This window comes from Diuraphis noxia, unplaced genomic scaffold (assembly GCF_037042655.1).
Source record: "Diuraphis noxia isolate RWA-SAM2 unplaced genomic scaffold, SU_Dnox_SAM2 contig0001, whole genome shotgun sequence".
NCBI classification, from domain to species: Eukaryota; Metazoa; Arthropoda; class Insecta; order Hemiptera; family Aphididae; genus Diuraphis; species Diuraphis noxia.
Genome location: NW_028301711.1, coordinates 10,439,635 through 10,462,982, shown reverse-complemented (window position 1 = coordinate 10,462,982; position 23,348 = coordinate 10,439,635). Strand labels below are relative to the sequence as shown.

Genomic DNA, 23,348 nt, shown 5'->3' with positions numbered 1-23,348 from the left:
GGCGGAAACGGGCGATGGCGGAATCGGTCATTTCAAATTTTGGCGGAAACGGTACATGCCCATTTATTCTGTTCCAACTGTTCCAAGTTTCTTGCCACCATTGTACCAACGTTGGCCACCCTGACATGTTAACAGTAACCGGCATCATAGCATAGAGCAATATAGACTCATAGACCTTATAATAAGGTCTATGACTGGCATAGGTAATAAAGATATGGATAGGACATACGTAGATAATATTAACTATGAGGATGTGGTGATACCAAGGGGTGGCCATGAATCATGTAAAATGCATCGACAACGGTGTACCTTCAGTGTGGCCACTGTAACGAGTAAAAACATATTGTACCAATTCCATATTGATGTAAATATTATAGAGTCATGATAATGTGCACATAATTATTGTGTACAGTGTACACTAATATCGTGTTCATCTAATAAAGAAATATTAACGCATTATAAATAATAATAATTAATATGTTTATAAATAATATAATATTAATTATATTTAATAATATAATAATATATATATAATTATAATTTTTAAATAAAATAAAAACTAAAAATAATATAAAGATATTACTGCCCTTTGAATAGTACAATTTTGTTATACCAATTCCTTAAGGATTCAGTCTCAGACATTTTTTTACACACATAATTGATCTGTAGATTAAAATATGAACAAATTATGGACTTCATTAATAATATGACATGATTAGCTTCAGGTTCATAATCAAAATTATGAAATTTAATGGATTCAAATATTTTTGAATTAGACACAAAGAAATGTAATGTTTTATTTACTACTAACATTTTATTCGTTGGTTTGTGGCCAGATTGGTAACTTCTAATATTTCTTTCAGTCTGCAAACAAAGTGTAATTACATCAGAACTTGGGTATGACAACCCACCTTTGTCTCTTAAATTAATTAAAGATTTTAAAAAACAATCTTTTTCTCCAAAAAGTGCATTAACACAGACGTCACATTTTATTTTACCCTCTAACTGATGTGCAACAAATCCAGCTTTATAAATAATAGCTTCTTCAGATAATTGTGATAATGAATTAGTATTTGTAATATAGTCGTGGTCTTGTAATTGTAATTGTTCTGCATCAACTTCAACATCAATATTTCGAATATGAAATGTTTCGTTTATACAATCTGTTGGTTCTTTAATCTCAACACTGGAAGTATACAGTATACCTATTTGATCTTGAGGTATACAGTTTCCCAATCCGCCATCACGAATTGTGGCATGTATTATTAACTTGCGATATGTCGAACGGAATTGACGTGCTGTGGGATTGTTATTGTATCCTCCATGGGACCTAACTGCTCCAAAAAAGAGTTCCAGGTGATCCTGACTAAATTTATAGATGGGTAAAAACTTAAGTTTTTTTGGTATTATTAACAGTGAATATAATTTCAATAAGGATTCAAAACAAATTAGAAAACCCAGAAAACCGGTTTTCCTATTTGAATTTATAACTAATTTTCCATCCAGAAATTTTAAAGACTTTACATAAGATGAAAATGTTTCTATGAATTCAGAAATCTCTTGATAATTACTGGCGCATAAAGCTTTTTTGAAACCATAACAATTAAGTGATCTTGAATTTAAAATATCAAATGCATTATTTAACATTTTTAAGAACTTAATTGTTGCTGTTGCATTTTGAAAATCTTCTAAATTTAAGTTATTCATACAGAATTGTAGTGCAGTGGCTACTGATCGGCTAAGTAATTGGGTGGCGAGTTTAACTTTCATTTTTTGCCTGGAAAAGAATACATGTTGTTTTTTTAGTTTATTTGATAAATGGCAATTTTCATTTTCTTGCAATACCAAAAGTTTTTCAATAAATGCCTAATCTATGATTTCATTATTATCATCTAAAAATCTCCTTTTCTCTCCAAAGCAATTTCTAACTAATTTAATCATGTGTGAAGGATCAGGTAAAATAACTATAGGTTGTAGATTATGAATAGTAAAATTAGTCTTTAAATTATTAGGATCATATGAGCAGCCAAGATTTTTTGTCATACCAATATTAGAAGAACAACCATCAAAAGTAACACTCACAACAACAACACCAGTTTTAGTAACTAGGTCTAAGCATTGAGAAAATAGATTAGATTTTTGTGTACTATTAAGATGTTTACATAAGAAGTAGCCAACAGGCAATTTCCATCGTTCATTAATAGCTACAAGCATAAAAACAAGACATTCGTTTGCTATATCTAATCGATCACTATCTAAATCTGCGCCAAAATTCACATATCCATGATAATTACTACCATCCCATTCAATATGTTTCCGAATGGCCATTTCATCTAAGACTAAAGCACAATATATGGTGTGGTCAGTATTTTTGCATTTTAATGTTAACATATTTAATGATTCTTTAGTAAAGCCAGGACTAGCATCTGTTTTTGTATACCATTTACTTAAAGTTCTTGGATGTGGTAAAATGGTATTAAATCTGGACAAAATCATAAGCTTTACCTGAATGAAAATGAAGCGAAAGAGCAAAGCGTCTTAATTCAGTTGAATACTTGCGTGGAAGCTTTTTACCAGAATTTTTTTTAGCCAAGCTACTAATTAAAAATTTGTTTTTACCAAAACAGTCAGACAAAAGGTCAGCATTATCTTGATGTAAAAGGTTATTGTCTTTTAAGGTTGCTATCAAACTCTTTAGCGAAGATATCGATTTTTGTTGGCGGTGAACTTTTTGATTTAGATATTTGATTCTTTTATTTTTTAAACTGAGTTGATGAGAATAACTGTTGATTTTTCGCTTCAATCGTAATTTACCTGGCGAATCATTAATATCAGACTGACAAATATTATTAACAGTCTGATTCTTCATTTTTGGTATCTATAAAACACAAAAACAGCTATTAAAAACAATTTTTCCAATTTATATAAGTAAACATACTATTTTATCTGGTTTTTTTACTACAAATGTATCAACAATACAATGGTCATCTTTAGTAGAAATATTACTGTCCAGAGTTTCAATGTTAATTAGTTCAACTCCTTCCATACCTGATGCTTCATCTGTTACCTACATTACAAAAAATAATAATAAAGAAAATATAAAAAGAAAAAAACTTGTAGGAATATTACCTTTATATGTCGTTCAATGGAAGAATTAACTGATTGATTGTACTGATCTAATGGCACAACGATTTCAGGATACAATGTCTTAGCCTAAAATATATTATATTACCTATTAATTAACTGAATAATATAATCATAGAGTAATAATGGTTATTTTACCATAAAATACGTACACTTTTAACTCTTTGAATAAATATTGAGGGAATGGCTATTTTTTTTAAATGAACACTGCGTAAAAAATGATTAAAACAGTCCTCAGTAAAATGAGCGGAACACACTACACTCCTGGGTTTAACTTCTGCTGAACATTGTTTCGCAAATTCCATCCAAGCTGCCAATATATGATCATCTTTTGGAAATCTAATTTAATTATTTAAAAAAATGAAGTCTTTAATTTTATTATGTTTTGTTTTATATTGTCTATTATTATGTTAGTATGTAATATATAAATTATAAAAACATAATAATAATTCTAATATACATATTAAATACATTTTATTGTAATTTAATATCATTAAAAACCTTTTTATACACAGTGTTAAAACACTGTCTAGTGTCTACACATACTAACTATAATTTATAATATGTATGAAGACATGAAGTTAAACTTACTTGTGAAAAGTTAATCCACCATTTTTTGCTTTAGCAACTTGCCACCTCCCACAGAAACAACAGCTTGGCATTTTAATTTTAAAATGTATTTAATTCGCAGGGATAAAAACATTAAAAACTAAAAAGTTCTTTAAGAATTAAGTTATTATAAAAAATAGTCGTAAACTACTAAACTCGTAAAGTCGTAAAGTGTAATTTGACATTTGACAAATTTGTAATAAAACGCCGATACCAATATTAATGATATCATTTAATTTGTTTTCATGAAAACAGCGTCATCTAACGGTGCAGACGATCGTAAGCGGTGTTTGAATGATAACGATCGATGCATTATTATGTACACATCCGCGTTATACGTAGTGGCCTCTCTATATTATTATTACTCTGAGGGTGATACCGCGAGCTTATCACCACTTGCTCAGCGCACGACGCGCGCCTTTTTATACTTTTGTTTTGTATTCGTTATTTATTCTTTTGTTATGTTTCTGTATACGACTTCTTTGTAATTATATTTATGTTCTTTTCTAAATCGACCTCGACCCCCCGCGCGCCAACGACGCGGCCGACGCTGTCGTCCTACCGGCCATCGATCTCTTCGCCTACGACGCCCGAACGAGCAACACCTCGACCGACCGAGCTTGCAACGAGCAGCTCCGTCACGACGCCTTTACGACCCGAACGACCACGTGCGTAACGACCGCGAGCCTGTTTCACTCGCAACGTCTCGATCTCGCCATTATTGTGTAACGAACGACTACCAATAAAATACTCGACGCAACGCGTCATTACGATATATTGTGTTTACATTTATTTCCCTTGAACCTCTTTCCTCGTACGACGACGTATCAACCCTTCAGAAACACGGAGTCAGATCGACTTACGAAAAATACGTGAGTATGGGTGACGCAGTGGTGGTCGAACCTGTTTCCCGACAGCACCGACGACATACGACGCCACCAGTGATAACACAACGTCCCGCTTACCACAAGGACGTATCGATCTTATCAGCGGTATTTAAGGGGTCCAGTTGAGGCCAAACAAGTATACCCATATCGAGTATCGACTATCATTATAAACTTAGAATTTAGATCATATACAAATATGGATGTAGCCATCGGGCTAATTCTTGAAGCCAGAATAACCTAGAGCAGTAGAGCCCCGACTGGGCCCACTGTTTGTGCACATGCGCGTAATTCTGATTGGTTAATCAATTATTATCAGTTATCACATTATTCAAATACTCATTAGTGACGGTGAGCATTCCAGTTATCATATAGTTCAATAGCACCACGTGACCACGTCGCCACAAGGCACGAATTAATGATCCTAACCGCGTCCGCAATGTCTGCCCTGTAACACATTAGCACATTATATCAGCTATTATATGGAAAATGTGGAATTCTTGAATTGGAGAGCCGCCTCGTGACATACCTACGTTTGAGTAGTTAGATCCTCACGGTTTGTCCACGGATTACTTTGCTACTTTAATCTTCATCAATTAATGGTATGTTTTCTTCAATACACAAATTGTGTAACACAATTTATGTTAATACTATTTTTGAAGCCTAGCTGGGTGATTAATGCAGTGTTCGATCTTTGAAGAGAAGACACCGTCAATAAATGATTAAACAATAATATTTGGTTACCCCGTTGGTTACAATAATTTATTATAAATCTAAGTTCTGTTAAGATTAATGCGTGTATATGTGTAATTACTGAAAATGAAATTTGGAAACTCCATTACAGCATTTAATGGTGAACGTTGCATGGTAAAAATCTCACTGAACTGATATTTTGGTGTATTAATTTCAACATTTAAAAATGGTGTTAACAATCATGACAGTAAAGCATACACAGTCTCCTTTAGTTATGAAAAAAATGTCATTATCTAATTAATACATATAACCATTTTTTAGGTTTTGCAATGTTTAGGTACCTACCTAACAAAATTGTGAAGTAAAATTTTGATTATGCAAGCTTGTCATGACTGTTTTCATGTTACTTTCATTACAAATGTGAGAACAATGGATGTATTTGGATACCTCAATTAAAATGCACAAACAAGTTGATTATTGATTGAATGAAATCCGTTACAATTGACATAGATATGTTCTAGATATAGTTCACCTTTTTATTAGGTGGTATTATATCAATATGTGTGCAATCTACAAACTAAAACTCCTTGTAAGCCATGCTTTGGAAATAACATGAGAAATTGATATCTATTGTAATGCAAAATCAATAATTTAAATATTTAAGCTAAGAATTTTGAGTATTTTTAATATAACTAATCATTTTTCTATTGTAGATTTAGTTAACGTTTATTCAGTTAATGTAGGTATAGATATATTATTAAGAAATAGAAAAATACATAGGTATTATTAAGAAATAGAAAGACATATGTATTATTATGAAATAGAATAAGACATATTATCATTATAAGGAAAAGAAAGTAAGAAAAGGTTTAATTATTTAAAGATCTTATTCATTTTCATCGGTCCCAGTTATTAATTTTTGTAGTGCATTGACAATCTTTTCTTTTGCAATGACCGATCTCTCTTTGAGTTTTTCCATTGTTTTTAAATGGTTTAGTTTGGCTTCATAATAATTTTTGAGCATTTCATTTCGCTCATTGCTCGCCTCGCCCAACACCCCTACAGCAGTTACCGTTCTAGCCAATCGGTTTTTTTTTTGTTTCATTTTTCTTTCCACTAAAATAATTAATTATTTTGTTTTGGAATTAGAATACATCAAAATGTTACTATAAAATAGATTTCCTCTTTTTTTAATATGAAGAACATTATATATAATAGATTAAATTGAATTATTAAAAATGTATAATGTACTTTTATGAGCGTTAATTAATTTATAATTTTTTTGGTTTATTATTATATTTTATAATATATTGAAAATATTAGAAATATCAGTACGGAACACTTGCCTTTGTTCTGGTTCTTGGATTTTATTTTCCAAAGAACGCTTGAAACCTCGACTAGATTCCGCCTTTTCGGTATTTATAAGTACATCACTTTAAAAAACAAAAACAAAACATTTTAATACATTTTTTAGATCTAATTACACATTAAATATAAATTATACTTTGATACATCCATAACACTGGGAGATTTTTGCATCTCTGACACTTCTTTAGTGATGAATGATTCAGTGACTAAACTAAAAATGAAAAATCAGTAAATGTTTAAAAAAAATTTGGATCATGAAAAATCAACATGACGTACTGTATCCTACTATTAAAATGTTTAATATATTATGTTTGAAATTAAATCTCAACACTACAATTAATATTTAAATGAATTGTTATTTTACTCATGTCTAATACTGACTCATAGGTAACCCCTGATCTTTCTTAAATTATACTTTAACTCTGTTTTCTATATATTATTAATTGTAGAATCAAAGTGAATTTTTTATTTTTATGTATACCTTAGGTTATTTATTTAAAATGTTATAATTTTTTTTTTTTTTTTTTGTAAATAATTACATGTATTATTCATGTTATGTAACTGTTGTTCTACTTCTACAATATTTTAAAATAAATGTAATGAAAAAAAATAGGGACAGTACATATCACTTAATCACTATTAAGTTAAAATGTTGTTATGTTTCATGTTTGTTGAATCCAATTCATCATTCTGTTTTACATTTTCTGCATTTGGTACATTGATAACCAATGATTGGTTTTGTTGTCTATAACATAGTAGGTATTTAATTAGTTAACTGAAAATTAATTCAAATAACTCTTTTTATATTAATACTATTAAATGAAATTACTTGTTTGGGGTATCAAAGTCAAAACAAACTGGATAATCCATAATTAAAGGGTCCCCAGAAATAGGCACTACACCTATCATGCCAACCACCGTTTCACTTAAACTATCAAGTGATCCAGTTGTTGATGGCCCGCCTCCAGTACCTTTTACATTTTTATTTATTTGTGCCTGTTTTTTTTTTAGCATCAGCCTTTAGATCTTGCCATGTCTATAATTGTATATAACATATTATAATTATTGTGTATTATTAAATCATTGTACTTTTTTTTTTCAATCATATTTATTTTGTATAGGTATATTTTTTATGTTATGAAAAATGCACTATGTAAATAAATATTTATGTAAGAGTTTGATAAGTAAACAGTAATGTTATAGTTAATCCGTACTGACTCTACCAATAATTCCTGTATTTTGAAATGTGTCCAGCGTTTTCATAAATAATATTTTTATGTTTTTTAATAAAAAATTAGCTTATGAATGAAGGATGATTCACACTGAACCGACACTCACAGACCGGCACCGGACCGACATTTTGAGAGAGTATTCACATCATACCGTCGTACACAGACAGACAACTAATATTTAATAACTAAAATATGTACAGTTAGTAAGTGCAATTAGTCCAGCCTAGGTTGTCTAAAAATATGTTTAAACACTTGTCTACTAAACATCTGGCTATGATGGCAATAGCTTTAGATGAAGAAGAACAAGAAACAACAAAAGGTAAAAAACGTATTTGGGTGCATGAAATTTTAAAACGGAGAAAAGTAGATGGTGAATTTTACACATTATGTACGACTCTTGAAGATCACGAAGAAAAATTTTTTATTTATTTTAGAATGTGTTCATATCAGTTTAATATACTTTTATCAAAAATAAAAAATGATATTACTAAGGGTGCGTTCCGGCTGGACGCTTTGTACGCTTCAAGCGCTCATGAGCGCTCCCAGTGAGTTCCACTTGGCATTTATAAGCGCTCACACTACAACCGTGACGTCATGAGATCTGAGCTCTACGTCATCGTCACGCGCTCACCAACGCTCAAATGAAATAGGTAGTGCAGCGTAAGCGTTTGCGTCGTTTGCGATATCTTATCAGTTTATCACAGACTACAATTTGAAAATAAATGTACGGCAGTAATTTATTATTAATATTACATTTATTACAGCAGTAATAGTTTAATAATTTAATTCAATAGTAATATGAATAATAGCAATAGTAATAATATGTCAATTTCTATTATACTGATGGATGGAGTGGATGGAGAAACGTACACATTAAATGTGACGAGGGATGAGGCGAATCGTATAAATACAGGTATTATAAGAGTAAATCAAATTTTTGAACTTATTTTGAATTCAATTTGAATTTTTTTGTTCTTAGATATGGTATTCGCAGCTGAAATGTTGGATATATGCAAGAAAAATCAATCTGATTCACAACAGCCGACAGAACAACTTGAACAGACATCACAGAATAATTATTCTGGAACAGTACAAGAAGAACAGACAGCTGAAGTTGATGTCAATGTATTTAAATGGCCTCATGAGGCCATATTACTTCTTATTGAAGAATATAGAAAAACGGCCGACAATTTCTGTTCAGGGAAGATTTCCCAAAAAAAGATTTGGCAATCAATAGGAGATGAACTGTTAAAAAAATCTTACAATGTAACTGGTCCTCAATGTCAATCAAAATTCGGAGGTTTGAAGAGGACGTACAAGTCGATCAAGGACCACAACAGTAAGTCTGGAAATGGTACCAGAACTTGGCCATATTTTAATTTACTGGATGACTTGTTAGGAGCTAAACCGTACATTACACCCATAGCCACTCTTTCTTCGACGGGGAAAAGGGACCAACCAGAAGTGGAAAATTCTCCATCTTCTGCCATAAGCCCTGGTCATGAAAATCCTAAAAAGAAACAAAACTATTTTTCTCCTGTTGATAAGTTTAGATTAGCAATTGAGGAAAATAGAAAAGTGGTAGAAGAAAACAGAGAAAAGCGACATAAAGAAAAAATGGATCAGAAAAAGGAGGCTATTAATCTTTTGGCTAGACTAGTTAGTGTACTGGAAACTAAAAATCAGTGATTGAGATAACTGTAATTATTCAATATATATATGTGATTTGTAAAACTTTAAAATATTAAGACTTAGGATTATAATCTGTTAGATATGTTTATTATTTATTATTTATTTTGTTTATTATTATTTTTTTTTTATTATTATATATTTATGTTCAATATTTTAAAGGTTGAAAATATATTTGTTTGATATTTATTTGTGAACTAATGTTGTTAACTGTAATTAGTCAATATATATGTGATATATATTTAATATAATATATATTTTTGTTTGATGGTAGTACTATTACTAACTTATAATTATATAAAAATAAAATACAAATTGTTATGATTCAGACTAGTTTTTTTTATTGTAAACATATCATTGTATTTACACTATATATGGCGAAAAGGTAGTTGATCACACAAATTGTCCCTCTTGAATGCTCCTTGACGATTAATTGCAACCAACTCTCCACGAGCTTGTATATTTTCGTTTACCGGTGTTGTTTCAGGTAGACCAGGAAACTCATCATTTTGTAATAAGCATATATTATGTAAAATACAGCATGCAATAATATACTTGGGAATTAGATCGACACGCTTCATATCCAATGTTGTTAGGAGACTACGAAACCGTCCTTTTAGGAAACCAAAAGACCGTTCAATCGCCATCCTTGCAGAGGAATGACAAAAGTTGAAATTCTTTTGCTTTTGAGTTAAGTGCCCATTATCACGGTATGGAACCATAAGATGTTCATGCAAGGTATAAGCAGAATCACCAATTAAATGGGTGTTATTAGGAAATTTGGTTGCGTCATCAAGGTAATTTTTCAGTTCAGATAATCTGAAAACCCGTTGATCATGTACTGAACCTACATTCCCAGCATAGCAATGAATAAAACGACATTTATGATCGCACACAGCCTGTTGAAAAAAACAGTTCATTAAAATCGAATAAAATTTAAAAATTAAAACATTAACATACTTGTAATTGAATTGAATGGTGACCTTTTCTATTAACATAAGTTTCTTGATGGTCATGTGGTGCAGGAATGTTAATATGTGTCCCATCAATCGCACCAAGAACATTTGGAAAAGTACTGTTAGAAAAAAATCCATTTTTAATTTCTTCAACTTTTTCTTCATTTGGCCAAGTGATGAAAACTGGTGCCAACATTTCTAAAGCAACAATGACTCTTCTAATACATCTTAATGCAGTAGCTCGCCCCACACCAAATTTTTCACAAATTGATCTAAAAAGTTATTAGGTAGGTATCATATAAAAGATAGAACTACATATAATAATATGGCAAGTAATATTATTGCATCTAAAAATAATGTTATTTGTGTAACAGAAGTACCTGTAAGAGTCAGGAGTAGCCATTTTCCATATTGCAATTAAAAATTGTTTATTTGGTGAAATAGATTTGTACCCCGGCTTCATTCTTTTTAACTTTGGAGCGATTAGGGTTAATACATATTCAAATGTGGTTGGAAGCATCCTAAAAAATAATACAATAATTTTATGTAGAATATTTACATTTAATCTTATTAAAAACTTAAAAGCCTACTACTAACCTGAAGTGAGATTTGAATTGTCCATCATTGAATTGTGGTACGATGGTTTCAACATAATTCTGCAACCGAGGTATTGCAGTTTTAGTCTCAAGATTCTGTACTACGTATTCATACAATTCATTGCTGTCATCTTCACTGTCATCCGACGAAGAAGAAAATATAATATCACAGCATTGTTGTATAGCCATAATAACTAACGCACGATCATTCAAATTATTCATTATAAAAACAAAGAAACAAAACGTTGGTAGATTATTACAATTTAAAAAACAAACTAGATTTGTGGATTATGTTATCAATTTCATTTTTGATAAAATGATAACACGGTCTAAGCGTTCATGGCAGGTTCAACATCGTTCCACTTGGAACGTAAGCAAAGCGATTCTATGCGCTTATTTTCTAGTGGAACGGTTCATAATCATGAGCGCTATTGTGAGCACTGTGAGCGCGAAAGCGTCCAGCCGGAACGCACCCTAAACAAAACACTCACTTTAGAGAAGCGATACCAGCTAAACAAAAATTGGCAGTATGTTTAAGGTGAGACAATATAGAATTACTAATACATTATTACATGAATATTCAATAAATTTTTTTCGACTCATAATTAATATTAATATAAAATAATATATTTGAACAATCGTAACAATTAAATGCAATTAAAATAAAACATACCGGAAACTGAGTATATTCTAAATACAGCTTTTATTTTTAAAAATTAAAATTTAATATTTATAACTTTATAAGTATTAAAAAAAACAATAGTAATTTTTAAGGTATGAATGTTGTTAAAAAGTTACCTACGTTTGATGATGTGTCTGAATCAGAGTGGTGACTTATTGAACCGTCAGTATAATCTTGTGTGGATTGATATATTGGTTGCAACGCCGATATATGTTGTTGTTGGTATTGTTGTTGATATTGTTGTTCATGCAGTTTTTGAGATTTTATGTGATCTAGTTCCAACTCGGAAATCACAGAAAAAACTCTTGTTTTAGCCAAATGCTGGAGATAAGGAGAAAATTGTTTCACCATCGAACCCATATTTTGAAAAAATTGATCAATCACATTAATTTCATTTTTTTCATTTTTTTCTGTATTTGCCTTAACTTCTTCTTTCTTTTCTTTTTCTATGATGTATCTCATCAAATGCGAGGACGCAGATTCTGAACTTACATGGCCTTCATTTTTTTTTCTTTTTTTGGGAGTCATAATTTTCTTTGGTGGAGGTTTACAAAATTTTGGAGATAGTTCCGATGGTGTACTATTTGTAATATTTTCTTCAGGTGAAATAATACTTTCCATTGTGATATTGCCAGATTTATTTATTTCGTTTTTAGAATAATTTAATTCGTTTTCTGAATCGGAACTACTTTTTTCTTCGTCACTTTTAGTATCAACTGAGGATACTGTTTCCCTTTCCTTCATGTACGGTTTCAAAAATTCCATCTCCAATTCGTATTTCCATTTTTTAACATTTTTGGCTTTTTGACCCGACACTGTTGCACTTTTTTTAATAGCTCTTCTGTAAGCGTCCCTTAAATTTGCCCATGACTTTTTACATTCTTGTGCTTAAAAAAAAAAATATCAGAATCGTATCGTTATTCTATCAGAAACGGTACTGAGTCCAAAATTCGTTATGAGTTAAAATTTTTATAAAACTTATCAAAATTATTGATTTAATAATTATTTAATAAATTAAAATAAAATATATTTTATAACTTTTTTTTTTTATAGATTTTTAGCGACAGGAGATTCCTATCAAACTATTGCTTTTAGTTTTCGATTGGGGCATTCAACAGTTCATTCAATTGTAGTAGAAGTGTGTACAGCCATCATAAAACAATTATTAAAAGAATACATACCAGAACCAAAAAAAGAAAATATCTTAGCAGATATCTAATGATTTCTGGTAAATTTGGAACTTCCCAAACTGTATAGGAGCGTTAGATGGTAAACACGTTGTTATAGAAGCACCACCAAATAGCGGATCTATGTATTATAATTATAAAAAAACATTTTCCATAGTTTTAATGGCATTAGTTGATGCACACTATAAATTTATTGCAGTTGATATCGGGGCTTACGGAAGAAATAGTGATGGAGGTATTTTTTCAAATTCTAATTTTGGAACAGCACTTGAACGAAACAAATTAAATATTCCTGATGGAAAACAACTTCCGGGAACTAGTGAAAAAACCCCGTTTACAATAATTGGCGACGAAGCATTTCCCCTAAAAACATATTTATTGAGACCATACCTGGGTCCTCAAATGTATGCTGATAATACTAAAAGAAAATTCAATGACCGTCTCTCTAGAGCAAGAAAAGTAGTAGAAGATACTTTTGGACAGCTTACTCAAAAATTTCGTATTTATTCAAGAAGAATGAAAATATTACCAAAAAATGCTGACAAAATTATCATGACAACTTGTATTTTACATAATTTTATAAAACAACATGGAAATATTGGAAATAGCACTCAATTATCAAAATCTATATTAATAGATACAGTTCATAATATAATTCCAATTCCAAGACAAGGAGGGAGTGCTAATAGAGATGCATTTAAAGTTAGAGAAAAAGTTAAAGACTTCATTTGTTCACCTTTAGGACAACTGCCATGGGAATAAGTTATTTTAAAAATCGTTGAATGCAAATCCGTTTAGTAATTAATTAAAATAAATATAATCTTTAAGGATTTTTTTTTTTACTTAAATTTAAATGTATTATCATAAATATTTATCTATATGTACATTGGTTTTAAGTTTTTTCATCATAAAATTACTCAAAATATATAATTATATAACTTTTAATAAACAAGAATCTTATTTTAAATAAATGTTAATTAACTTTAGAAGTATAGGAGTGTTACTTACTTGGCTGATTCATTTCTTGTCCAATCTCTTTCCATATTGATTCCTTAAACGAATAGTCACTATACTTTTTGTGACTTAAATCATATAAGCAATTCCTAGCTCTAACTAGCTCAATTAAAATTTCATTGTCCATTTTTAAAAAAATAGCTGTAGACTTGACTAATAAAAATAATAAAATACGTACTAGGTTGTTAACATACTGAATCAATATTGTGATGAATATAATAATTTTATATTATATTATATTTTTATATTCTATTTTAGTAGATGAACGTCGTTATCGCCTTCATCCCCCAACCCCCCTCGCCCAGACGACAACCGTGCCGACACGACATGCACCGACAAAACATTATTTTATAGAATGTTTGTCGATACAGCACGGTGCGGTGAGTGTCTGCGCGGTGACGGTCTGTTAAATGTAAATTGGTATATTATTTTATATTAATTAATAATTTGTCGGTCCGGTACGGGTCTGTGCGGTCCGGTGCCGGTCTGCGAGAGTCGGTTCAGTGTGAATCATCCTTGAAAGCTGAAAAACGGCTTTATACATTAAATTTAAATTAAATATTATTTATTGACTAAATTAAACATAGGTAGGTTTTTTTTTACTGTTAAATATTGTATTCCTTGTGCTATTTTAATCATTAAATATTATTAATATAAGTATGTTATATTATTGCATTATATTGTGTAGTGTACCTACTGATCAAATTTAAAGTTCAATATAAATTGAAAACACATAAACGCCATTTTAGGGAAATTATGCAACAAAAAATAATTAAATAGGTAGATACTTTTTAACATGAATAAAAGTTACACTTAAATGTATAAATCAAATATGTATATTTATTATATAGGTACCTGTAATTATATATTATGTATGTATTATTCAAAAAGACAAGTGTGCAGCTATATGAAAAATGAATTTTTGGAAGTAACTTTTAAACATTTTTAATTTAAATTAAATATTTTAATTTACCCGGCGCCAGGCCTTCCAGTCTTTTATAGGGCCCGGAATTGAATTAATACCCCCGATAGTTCTTCCCACTGCTGTTTGGCTATGGCTTGTGTGAAGGTGGAAGAATGTTTCCCTTTAGCCAATTCCTCGTGGTTTTTCAAAAAATCGACCCTAGCTGCTTTTTGGTCGTTTGTCACACACTTTGATTTAAATCTTTTTTCAACCGACATTTTATATTTGAAAAAAAAATCGAATGAACAGTCAAAACAGTAAAAAAAAGCAAAGGTTTATTAAAATGCGGGAAATGTTACGTACACAATACAAATAGTTTTTTTCTTCCATGATAAAAATAAAAATTTGCGACGTTGCCGCTGTTAATCGTGGAAAAATTATTCCCATACGGATCACAGATTCGTATACGAATATAAATGTTTTGTGAATACTATTTTCCATTCGTATACGAAAGTGAATCATGTGAATCGTTCGTATACGGATCTTTTTCGTATGAGTTTCTGAATAGCCTCCCTGGCCAAAAACATCAATCTAATAATGATTTTGTTCAATTTTTCAGAATATTCATCTATTCAAAAAATGCATGAACGCAGGCGTAAACCAAGTCCAGATAATATTATATTTAATGACAATTATCTTGATATTAATGCAAGTAAACACAGGACAAATAAAATGCAATATAATAACAGCAGAAATTGTCCAGGTATGAAATTCAAATTGTGTTTAAATTAGTTCAATAAAATTTTTTATTTTTGTTTTATTTAGAATTTATTTTTAAAAATGATAAACGTGCCAACTCTGAACTACACTCTCAAAAAAATCAAAGCACCGTGGCTTCCAATTCTCCCAAAAAACGATTTTCAACTCAACAAATGCTGAATATTCTACCACTTGGTAAATTTTTAAATTGTTCATTATAACTATAACAACATCAAATTGTGTATATCATATTTATTTATTTTATTGATATTTAAAAAACTAGATCTTATATAATAACGTGAATCAAAAAGCAAAAATCATTATTAAGTTATAGCTTTAATAATTTATAATCATATTTAATTATAGAGACAATTAAAATAGCGATTAAAAGTTAAGATAAATAATAATAAAAGTATGTGTTATGATAATAAATGATCCATAAATGATCCTTAAGCAATTAGCAATTAATAATTTTTTGTATATATATTAAGTTTTTTATACATAAAATATAATATATCATACAAGTATATATCAATACATTTTAATAATGATTAACAATGCCCAGAAATAATCAAATAGTTTTATATTTAATTAATAATCATACTTATAGATGCGTGTTTGAGAAAAATTTTTACCAATCAAGTTGTTATGAAAATTGAATTGAAATCCATCAATGAACAATTAAAGAAAATTACTGCGTTTAAAGATAATCCTTTGGATATTGAAAAATAAAACTTCTCAAATTTTGACTGTTTGTTTCCTTTAGAAAGTAAGAACGATCTAATAAACATAGAAAATCAAATTCAAAGTTCTCCAGCTTACAGAAAAAAATTGCTTAGAAAGCACTTCTTAGTTTTGTATTATTTGAAAAATTCATTAACAATAGCTGCTAATATATTTCTCAGGTAAAAGAATTATCCTTGTCTGGAGGGTCGAAAGTAAAAATCATGCTAGCAAGAATTTTGAACAAACTATTCAAAGATGAACTGCTTCAAAATTACTCCTACTTTGGTAGGAACAAAAAAAAAAGAAATTTTCCAGCCTCTCAATATGCAGTGTAATTCATGGTTAGTATATCAAATTTTTATAAATAACTGTTTTATTTGATTACCTAAATCATAAAACACAATTATATAAGCTCACTATAATAATTTATTAAATATTTGGTGATTTTTTATTAATTCATAATTATCATAAGCTGCAGTTTATTAAAAAAACGATAAACCTAAAATTTGAACGGTAATTAGTTCCAAAAATAATAAATTGCAAATTGGGGAAACACATTGAAAAAAAGTGTTTGTTTTAGAAATTGATGTACGAACATAACTATATTTTAAATTTTTCCATCTAGAAGACAATAACAATTTATTATCTTTCTAACTATTTATAACTATATTAGTCTTATCATCTTTCCAATTCTTCAATGTAAAGAGAGTGAACATACAGTTTTCTACCCTTCATTTTTCAACTGTTGAGTGACTTCATAACTTTTTAAGAACAAACGCTTGATCACAAAGATCAAAACCCCGATATACATTTGCGTACCTACATTGCCTTTCGATTTAATACACACCACACATTATAGATATTATCTTATGGATATATATCTGTTCACAAAGAGTAAAAACTAACAAAAACAACAACAAAAAACTAAATAATTTCAAAAAAAAATTTATTGTTGAGCTGAAAACAAATAAAATTCATTTAATATTACAAATCATTGTATTTAACTAATATTGTTCAACTGAAAACTTACTGGATGTTTCCATGCTCTGAAATGTATAAAATGTATTGAATTAGCATTTTCGTCAGCAACTATTTAAAATTAGTATTAGATACTTACATCACCCTTCACCACCACCGCCGCTGTTCCATTTGTCACTGAAGACACCGCGGGATCTTCAGTGACAGATGGCGGTTCTGTTGATGGTGTTGATGGTTGAATGGTTGGTGGTGTTGATGGTGGTGCGGGAGGGGGTGGCACAGACTGCCGTCGAGGAGTCGGTGGTGCTGTAAAAATGATTAATATTAAATACAACTGCAGGTCGTGGTAGAATATCACACATACTCACCAAAACAATCCCGCACTATGTGCCCCCTCCTCTTACACCTGAAACATCCTGAAACACAAATAAACAATGTACAATTTCATTAATAGCATACTTGATCGAAATTTGTATTTGGTACGAGTCTACTTACTGAGGTTTTTTTTTTTTTTTCAGACTGCTGTCGGTGACCTGGGTTTGAAGGGTATACAGGTGCATTGTACACCTGTACATCCTTCCCAAAAAATTTAAAGTTATTCACAACTTTCATTCTAAAACAGAAAAAAAAAACTTTAATGAATAATTTTCGCAGTTAATTATTCTACTTCTGTGACGTGTAGGATTGTATTACAACATTTAAGAACCTATACAGCATTTCAACAAATCGCTTACTACACACTGACTCTGGTTATCACAGAAACGTTTTCATCTGCAGATCTACAAAATTTTTATAAAATTACACATCATTATGAATTAACGAAAAATAAACTGAACACGTGGCCTGTTACAACGACAAACTACACACATTACATATGCGGTGACTTCCACAAAAAAAATTATTTTTCCATAGAAACTATTCTGCGTATAGGTACACGTTAGTACGTTACGTGTTTCGAGTTAAGAGGCTGTCAGCGCAGCGATGTTACTATAAAATTCTAACCCAAGAGCCACAATTTTATGGCCCATAAGAATCGTTTTTTTTTTTTTTTTTTTTTTTTTTTTTTATTAAATTTAAAGTAAAATTACAGTGAACAACAGTTTTAACGGTATAAACCTAACCTTTTGACTATACAGAGTGGTTTTTAATTATTGATTTTGGTTACCTTCCAGTCCCTAAAATATCCAAATTTTCGTACTACACAATACACAATACCAAATCAGTCAAATTTAAATTATACATAGTACCTATCAACCTATCAATTAATATTAATATGTATTTACAATAAATAATTTTATTTAAATAAAGTAGAATTTCTATTTAACAAATAAAAGGTTCTTTAAACAAATTTGTGAAATAGAATTTTTGTTGAAAAATTTTTTTTTATATAACGCACATCATTTTAAGTGTACAAAATGCATGAAAATAATAATACATAATATCAGAAATAAATAAAAATAAATTTAAATTACCCATATGGGGTATGTGAATTATAGTTTTATTTTTATTCTTTGTGGTCGAAGAACTTTCTGATATCCTGTATTAATATTATTATTTTAAAATTTTATAGAATATATTATTATATAAAGGTTTAATGTGAATAACACACTTTTAAATTTCGTACTGCACGCTGAATTTTTCGTAATACACACAATTTTAGGGACTGTGATACCTACAATAATTTAAAAAACACGATTCATTAAGAATTTACAAAAACAAAACAACCCGGAACACGTGTTTTTTTGTGATTGTAACCACATATATAGAGTATTAGCGATTTCAATAACAATTTACATTTCTGCAAAAATAATTCTACATACCAGTGCATGTTACGTAAAGGGATACCGTTCTACACGTAGCAAAAGGATTTCTGCTTTACGATAATTTACGAAGATGATTTAAAATTTTGATTTCGATTATCGCACGAACATTTTAACTTTTCCAAATTTTATGAAATTATAAATCAATATAAATTATTATAAATAAAAAACATAAAACTGAACACGTGGCCTGCAATGACCACTGCACAGTGCATAGTGCAATGACTAAAAAAAAAAAAAAGATTTTCTCATACATTACTTTACAGAAGTGTTACGTGTTTGAGTTAACTTAAAGGAATACCTACAAAAATTCACATTGATTCAAACGCGCATGTGCCGAAAAAGGCCTTTCAACTTTACGATATTCTACTAAATGGTTATCGAATATTTTCTGGGATATAATATCATATTAAATATTAAAATTATTTTAAAGTATTTAAAAAAGAAAATAAATTTAAAAACACGTGAGACAAATCTAATATATATAAAAGTACCTTAAACAAATATTTAATATCAACAAAGGTCTACTTACTCGATTACCGCTAGATTGTTAAATGAAATTAGTCTTACCGTCTCCCGATCACATAGCCTGTTGCCAAAAAAGTATTTTCCATCACTCTTCTAAATTGGTTACATACGATAACGGACGTATCGATAACTGCGCGATTAAACGAAAGGTGCGTATGACAGAGATCAATAGTGGATACGGGAGATAGACAGAGACCGTGTCGTAAAACGCGCCTTGGATAACAATATATTTATGTATAGAAAAACATTAAACACCGTTCGATCAAATATCATTCTTTATATAACTTAACATTATACCATAAAACTTTACTATCTACACGACTACACGCATAACATGATTTTTGAATGTCTATGAAATCCGCCTTATACTAAAATACGTATTCAGTATTCCCTAAATATTAATTCCACTTATCGTCGTGTCTGCATACTAGAATTGATGTAGCACATTGTCCAACTGGAGTAGCTTACTTGAAAATTAATCGATGTTCTTCTGTGTTGACTGACTTGCTAGACACTTCAAAATGAATTTTAAAATATTACTTTTTTTTTAACATACGAAAAAGCACCGGACATGAGACGTGGAACCGTATTATTCAATTGCCGACTTCCGTGGGCAATGTGACATATCCAGACACTCAAACTCGAAATTCAAACTTCCCGCCTTCGAAACGCGATCACCAACACTTAGCCATACCATACTTGAATTGATGTAGCACATTGTCCAACTTGAGTGGCTTACTTGAAAATTAATCGATGTTCATCTGTGTTGACTGACTTGCTAGACACTTCAAAATTACTTTTTTTTTAACATACGAAAAAGCACCGGACATGTGACGTGAGGCCATATTATTCAATTGCCGACTTCCGTGGGCAATGTGAGAAATCTAGACACTCAAACTCGAAATTCAAACTTCCCGCCTTCGGAACGTGATCACCAACACCAAGTCTTATCAAAACTCCTTATCACATAGACAATTTTTGTTTTTCAACCAACAATTCATTTTTTTTGTTAAAAAATAAACTACGACATTATCGTTTCCAGCCAACACCAACCACTCACAGCGAGTCTCACGGACCCCCGAGTTTCAGGACAGCGAGTTTCCGATGGCAGCTAGTATAAATATTAAATAAGAAAATATATCTATACCAAATAAATATCTAATATTCAAAAAATAATTGAATATTGGAATCCTAAAATATATATAAAAAAAAAAAAATTCTGGGCTAATCATCATCTTTTAACTTTTAAGCTAAACAAAATCATTCTACTAATAATAAATATTAAAATTATTAACATTGTAAAATCATTAATGATTTTAAATAATCGTTACCATATATACGAACTATTAAAATCAAAATTGTTAAACCTAAAACTCTTTCTCTAATACAAAAAATTAAAAAATTAATAATAATATATATTGTTTAATAAATATTATTAAATTTAATAAGAATAATAAAGATAAAATTAATAATAAATAGGTATTCTAAACCCAACAATATTATCAATAAATGATTAAAATTAAAAATATAAAATAAAATTCCAGAAAATAATATAAAAAATAAAACTAAAATAAATAAATTTATCATTTTAATAGTTTAAAAAAAAAAATTGATATGGTAAATCAAAATTATAAAATTATTTAAAATAATCAATATAAATATATATATATAAATATCATTAATCTCCAAAATTAACATTTTAATTAAAATATATACTGAATTTTAAAATTTATTATATTAACTAATTTAATTATAGCAATTACATTAACAATAATAAAATTACCTATTAGATCAAATTTAATTATTTTAATACAAACTTTAACTTTAACTTTAATAATTAATGTAATTAATAAAACATCATGAATTATTGGAGTTTTATTACTTTTATTAACTATAATAACAGCTTTTGTAGGTTATGTATTACCATGAGGACAAATATCATTTTGAGGAGCCACAGTAATTACAATTAATCTTCTTTCAGCAATTCTTTATTTAGGAAATTCTATTGTAATTTGAATTTGAGGAGGATTTTCAATTAATAATGCTACATTAACACGTTTTTTTTCAATTCATTTTATTCTCCCATTTATTATTATTTTATTTACTTGTATTCACTTATTTTTTTTACATATAATAGGATCAAATAATCCATTAGGAATTAATAGAAATTTTGATAAAATTACTTTCTCACCATATTTTTTAATTAAAGATTTAATTGGATTAATTATATTTATATGAATATTTTTTATTTTAACTTTAATTTTTCCCTATTTATTAAATGATCATAATAATTTTATTATAGCAAATTCAATAATTACTCCCAATCATATTCAACCAGAATGATATTTTTTATTTTCATATTCAATTTTACGAGCTATTCCTAATAAATTAGGTGGAGTTATTGCTTTAATAATATCAATCTTAATTTTATTAATTATACCTATATTAAATAATAAAAAATTTTTAAGAAATAAATTTTACCCTTTAAATAAAATTTTATTCTGAATTTTTATTATAACATTTTTTATATTAACATGAATTGGTATACAACCAGTAGAATATCCTTTTATTTCAACAGGTCAAATTTTTACAAGAATTTATTTTTCATATTTTTTTATTAATTTTTATATTATAAAAATATGAGATAAATTACTAAATCAATAAATTTAGTTAATTAATTTAGTTAAAATATTTATTTTGAAAATAAAAAAAAGAATTTAATTCTATTAACTTATACTAAAATTAATGATATAAGTTAAATAATTTTATACTAAAATTAAATATAAATAAAAATAAAGATAAAGGTAAAATTAACTTTCAAATTAAATATATTAATTTATCATAACGAAAACGTGGTAAAAATCCACGTAATCAAATAACTATAAATATAAAAATTAAAATAAAAATATTAAAATAAAACTTATTTATTATTAATCCAAAAAAATATTTCACATAATAATATTCCTATAAATATAATACTTATATATTCAGATATAAAAATAAAAATAAAAGATATACTTCTAAATTCAATATTAAAACCAGAAACTAATTCAGATTCTCCTTCAGTAAATCAAAAGGAGAACGATTTATTTCAGCTATAAATCTAATTAATAATAAAATTAAAATTAAAAAAAGAAAAAAAAAATTTAGAATTTATTTGATAAATATAAAAATCATTTAAATTAAAACTATTAATTAAAAATATTAAATTTATAATAATTATTATTATTCTAACTTCATAAGAAATTATTTGAGAAATAAAATGAATTATTCCTAAAACCAAATAATTTGAATTAGAAGACCATCTTACTATTAAAAAAATATAAACTATTAAACTTGAACAACAAAATATATAAATTAAACCAAAACCTATAATATAATTTATACCAATATAAGGATAAATAAATCAAAAACAGATAGAAATTAATAAACCTAATATAGGAGAAATTATAAAAATAAAAAAATTTATATTTATAGGATAATTAATTTCTTTAAAAAATAATTTTAAACCATCGCCCATTGGTTGTAAAACACCTTTTAAAAAAAATGTATTAGGACCTTTACGTAATTGAATATAAC

General features: G+C 28.6%; 1 protein-coding gene and 1 pseudogene across 2 annotated transcripts; one reads left to right on the top strand and one right to left on the bottom strand.

The window, feature by feature from the left end:
* Positions 1–7,337: 7,337 nt before the first annotated feature.
* Positions 7,338–15,236, bottom strand: LOC149059581 (uncharacterized; annotated as a pseudogene).
* LOC149059582 (uncharacterized) lies at positions 8,571–9,676 on the top strand. Of its 2 annotated transcripts, XM_089216023.1 has the most exons (3): positions 8,571–8,843; positions 8,910–9,269; positions 9,330–9,676. In XM_089216023.1, the coding sequence occupies exons 1-3, from the start codon at positions 8,729–8,731 to the stop codon at positions 9,617–9,619; spliced, it is 765 nt and encodes a 254-aa protein (XP_089072149.1). In that variant the 5' UTR covers positions 8,571–8,728; the 3' UTR covers positions 9,620–9,676. The 2 variants fall into 2 exon arrangements, with proteins under 2 accessions (XP_089072149.1, XP_089072148.1); XM_089216022.1 differs by having other exon boundaries at positions 8,586–8,843; positions 8,910–9,676.
* Positions 15,237–23,348: the final 8,112 nt, after the last annotated feature.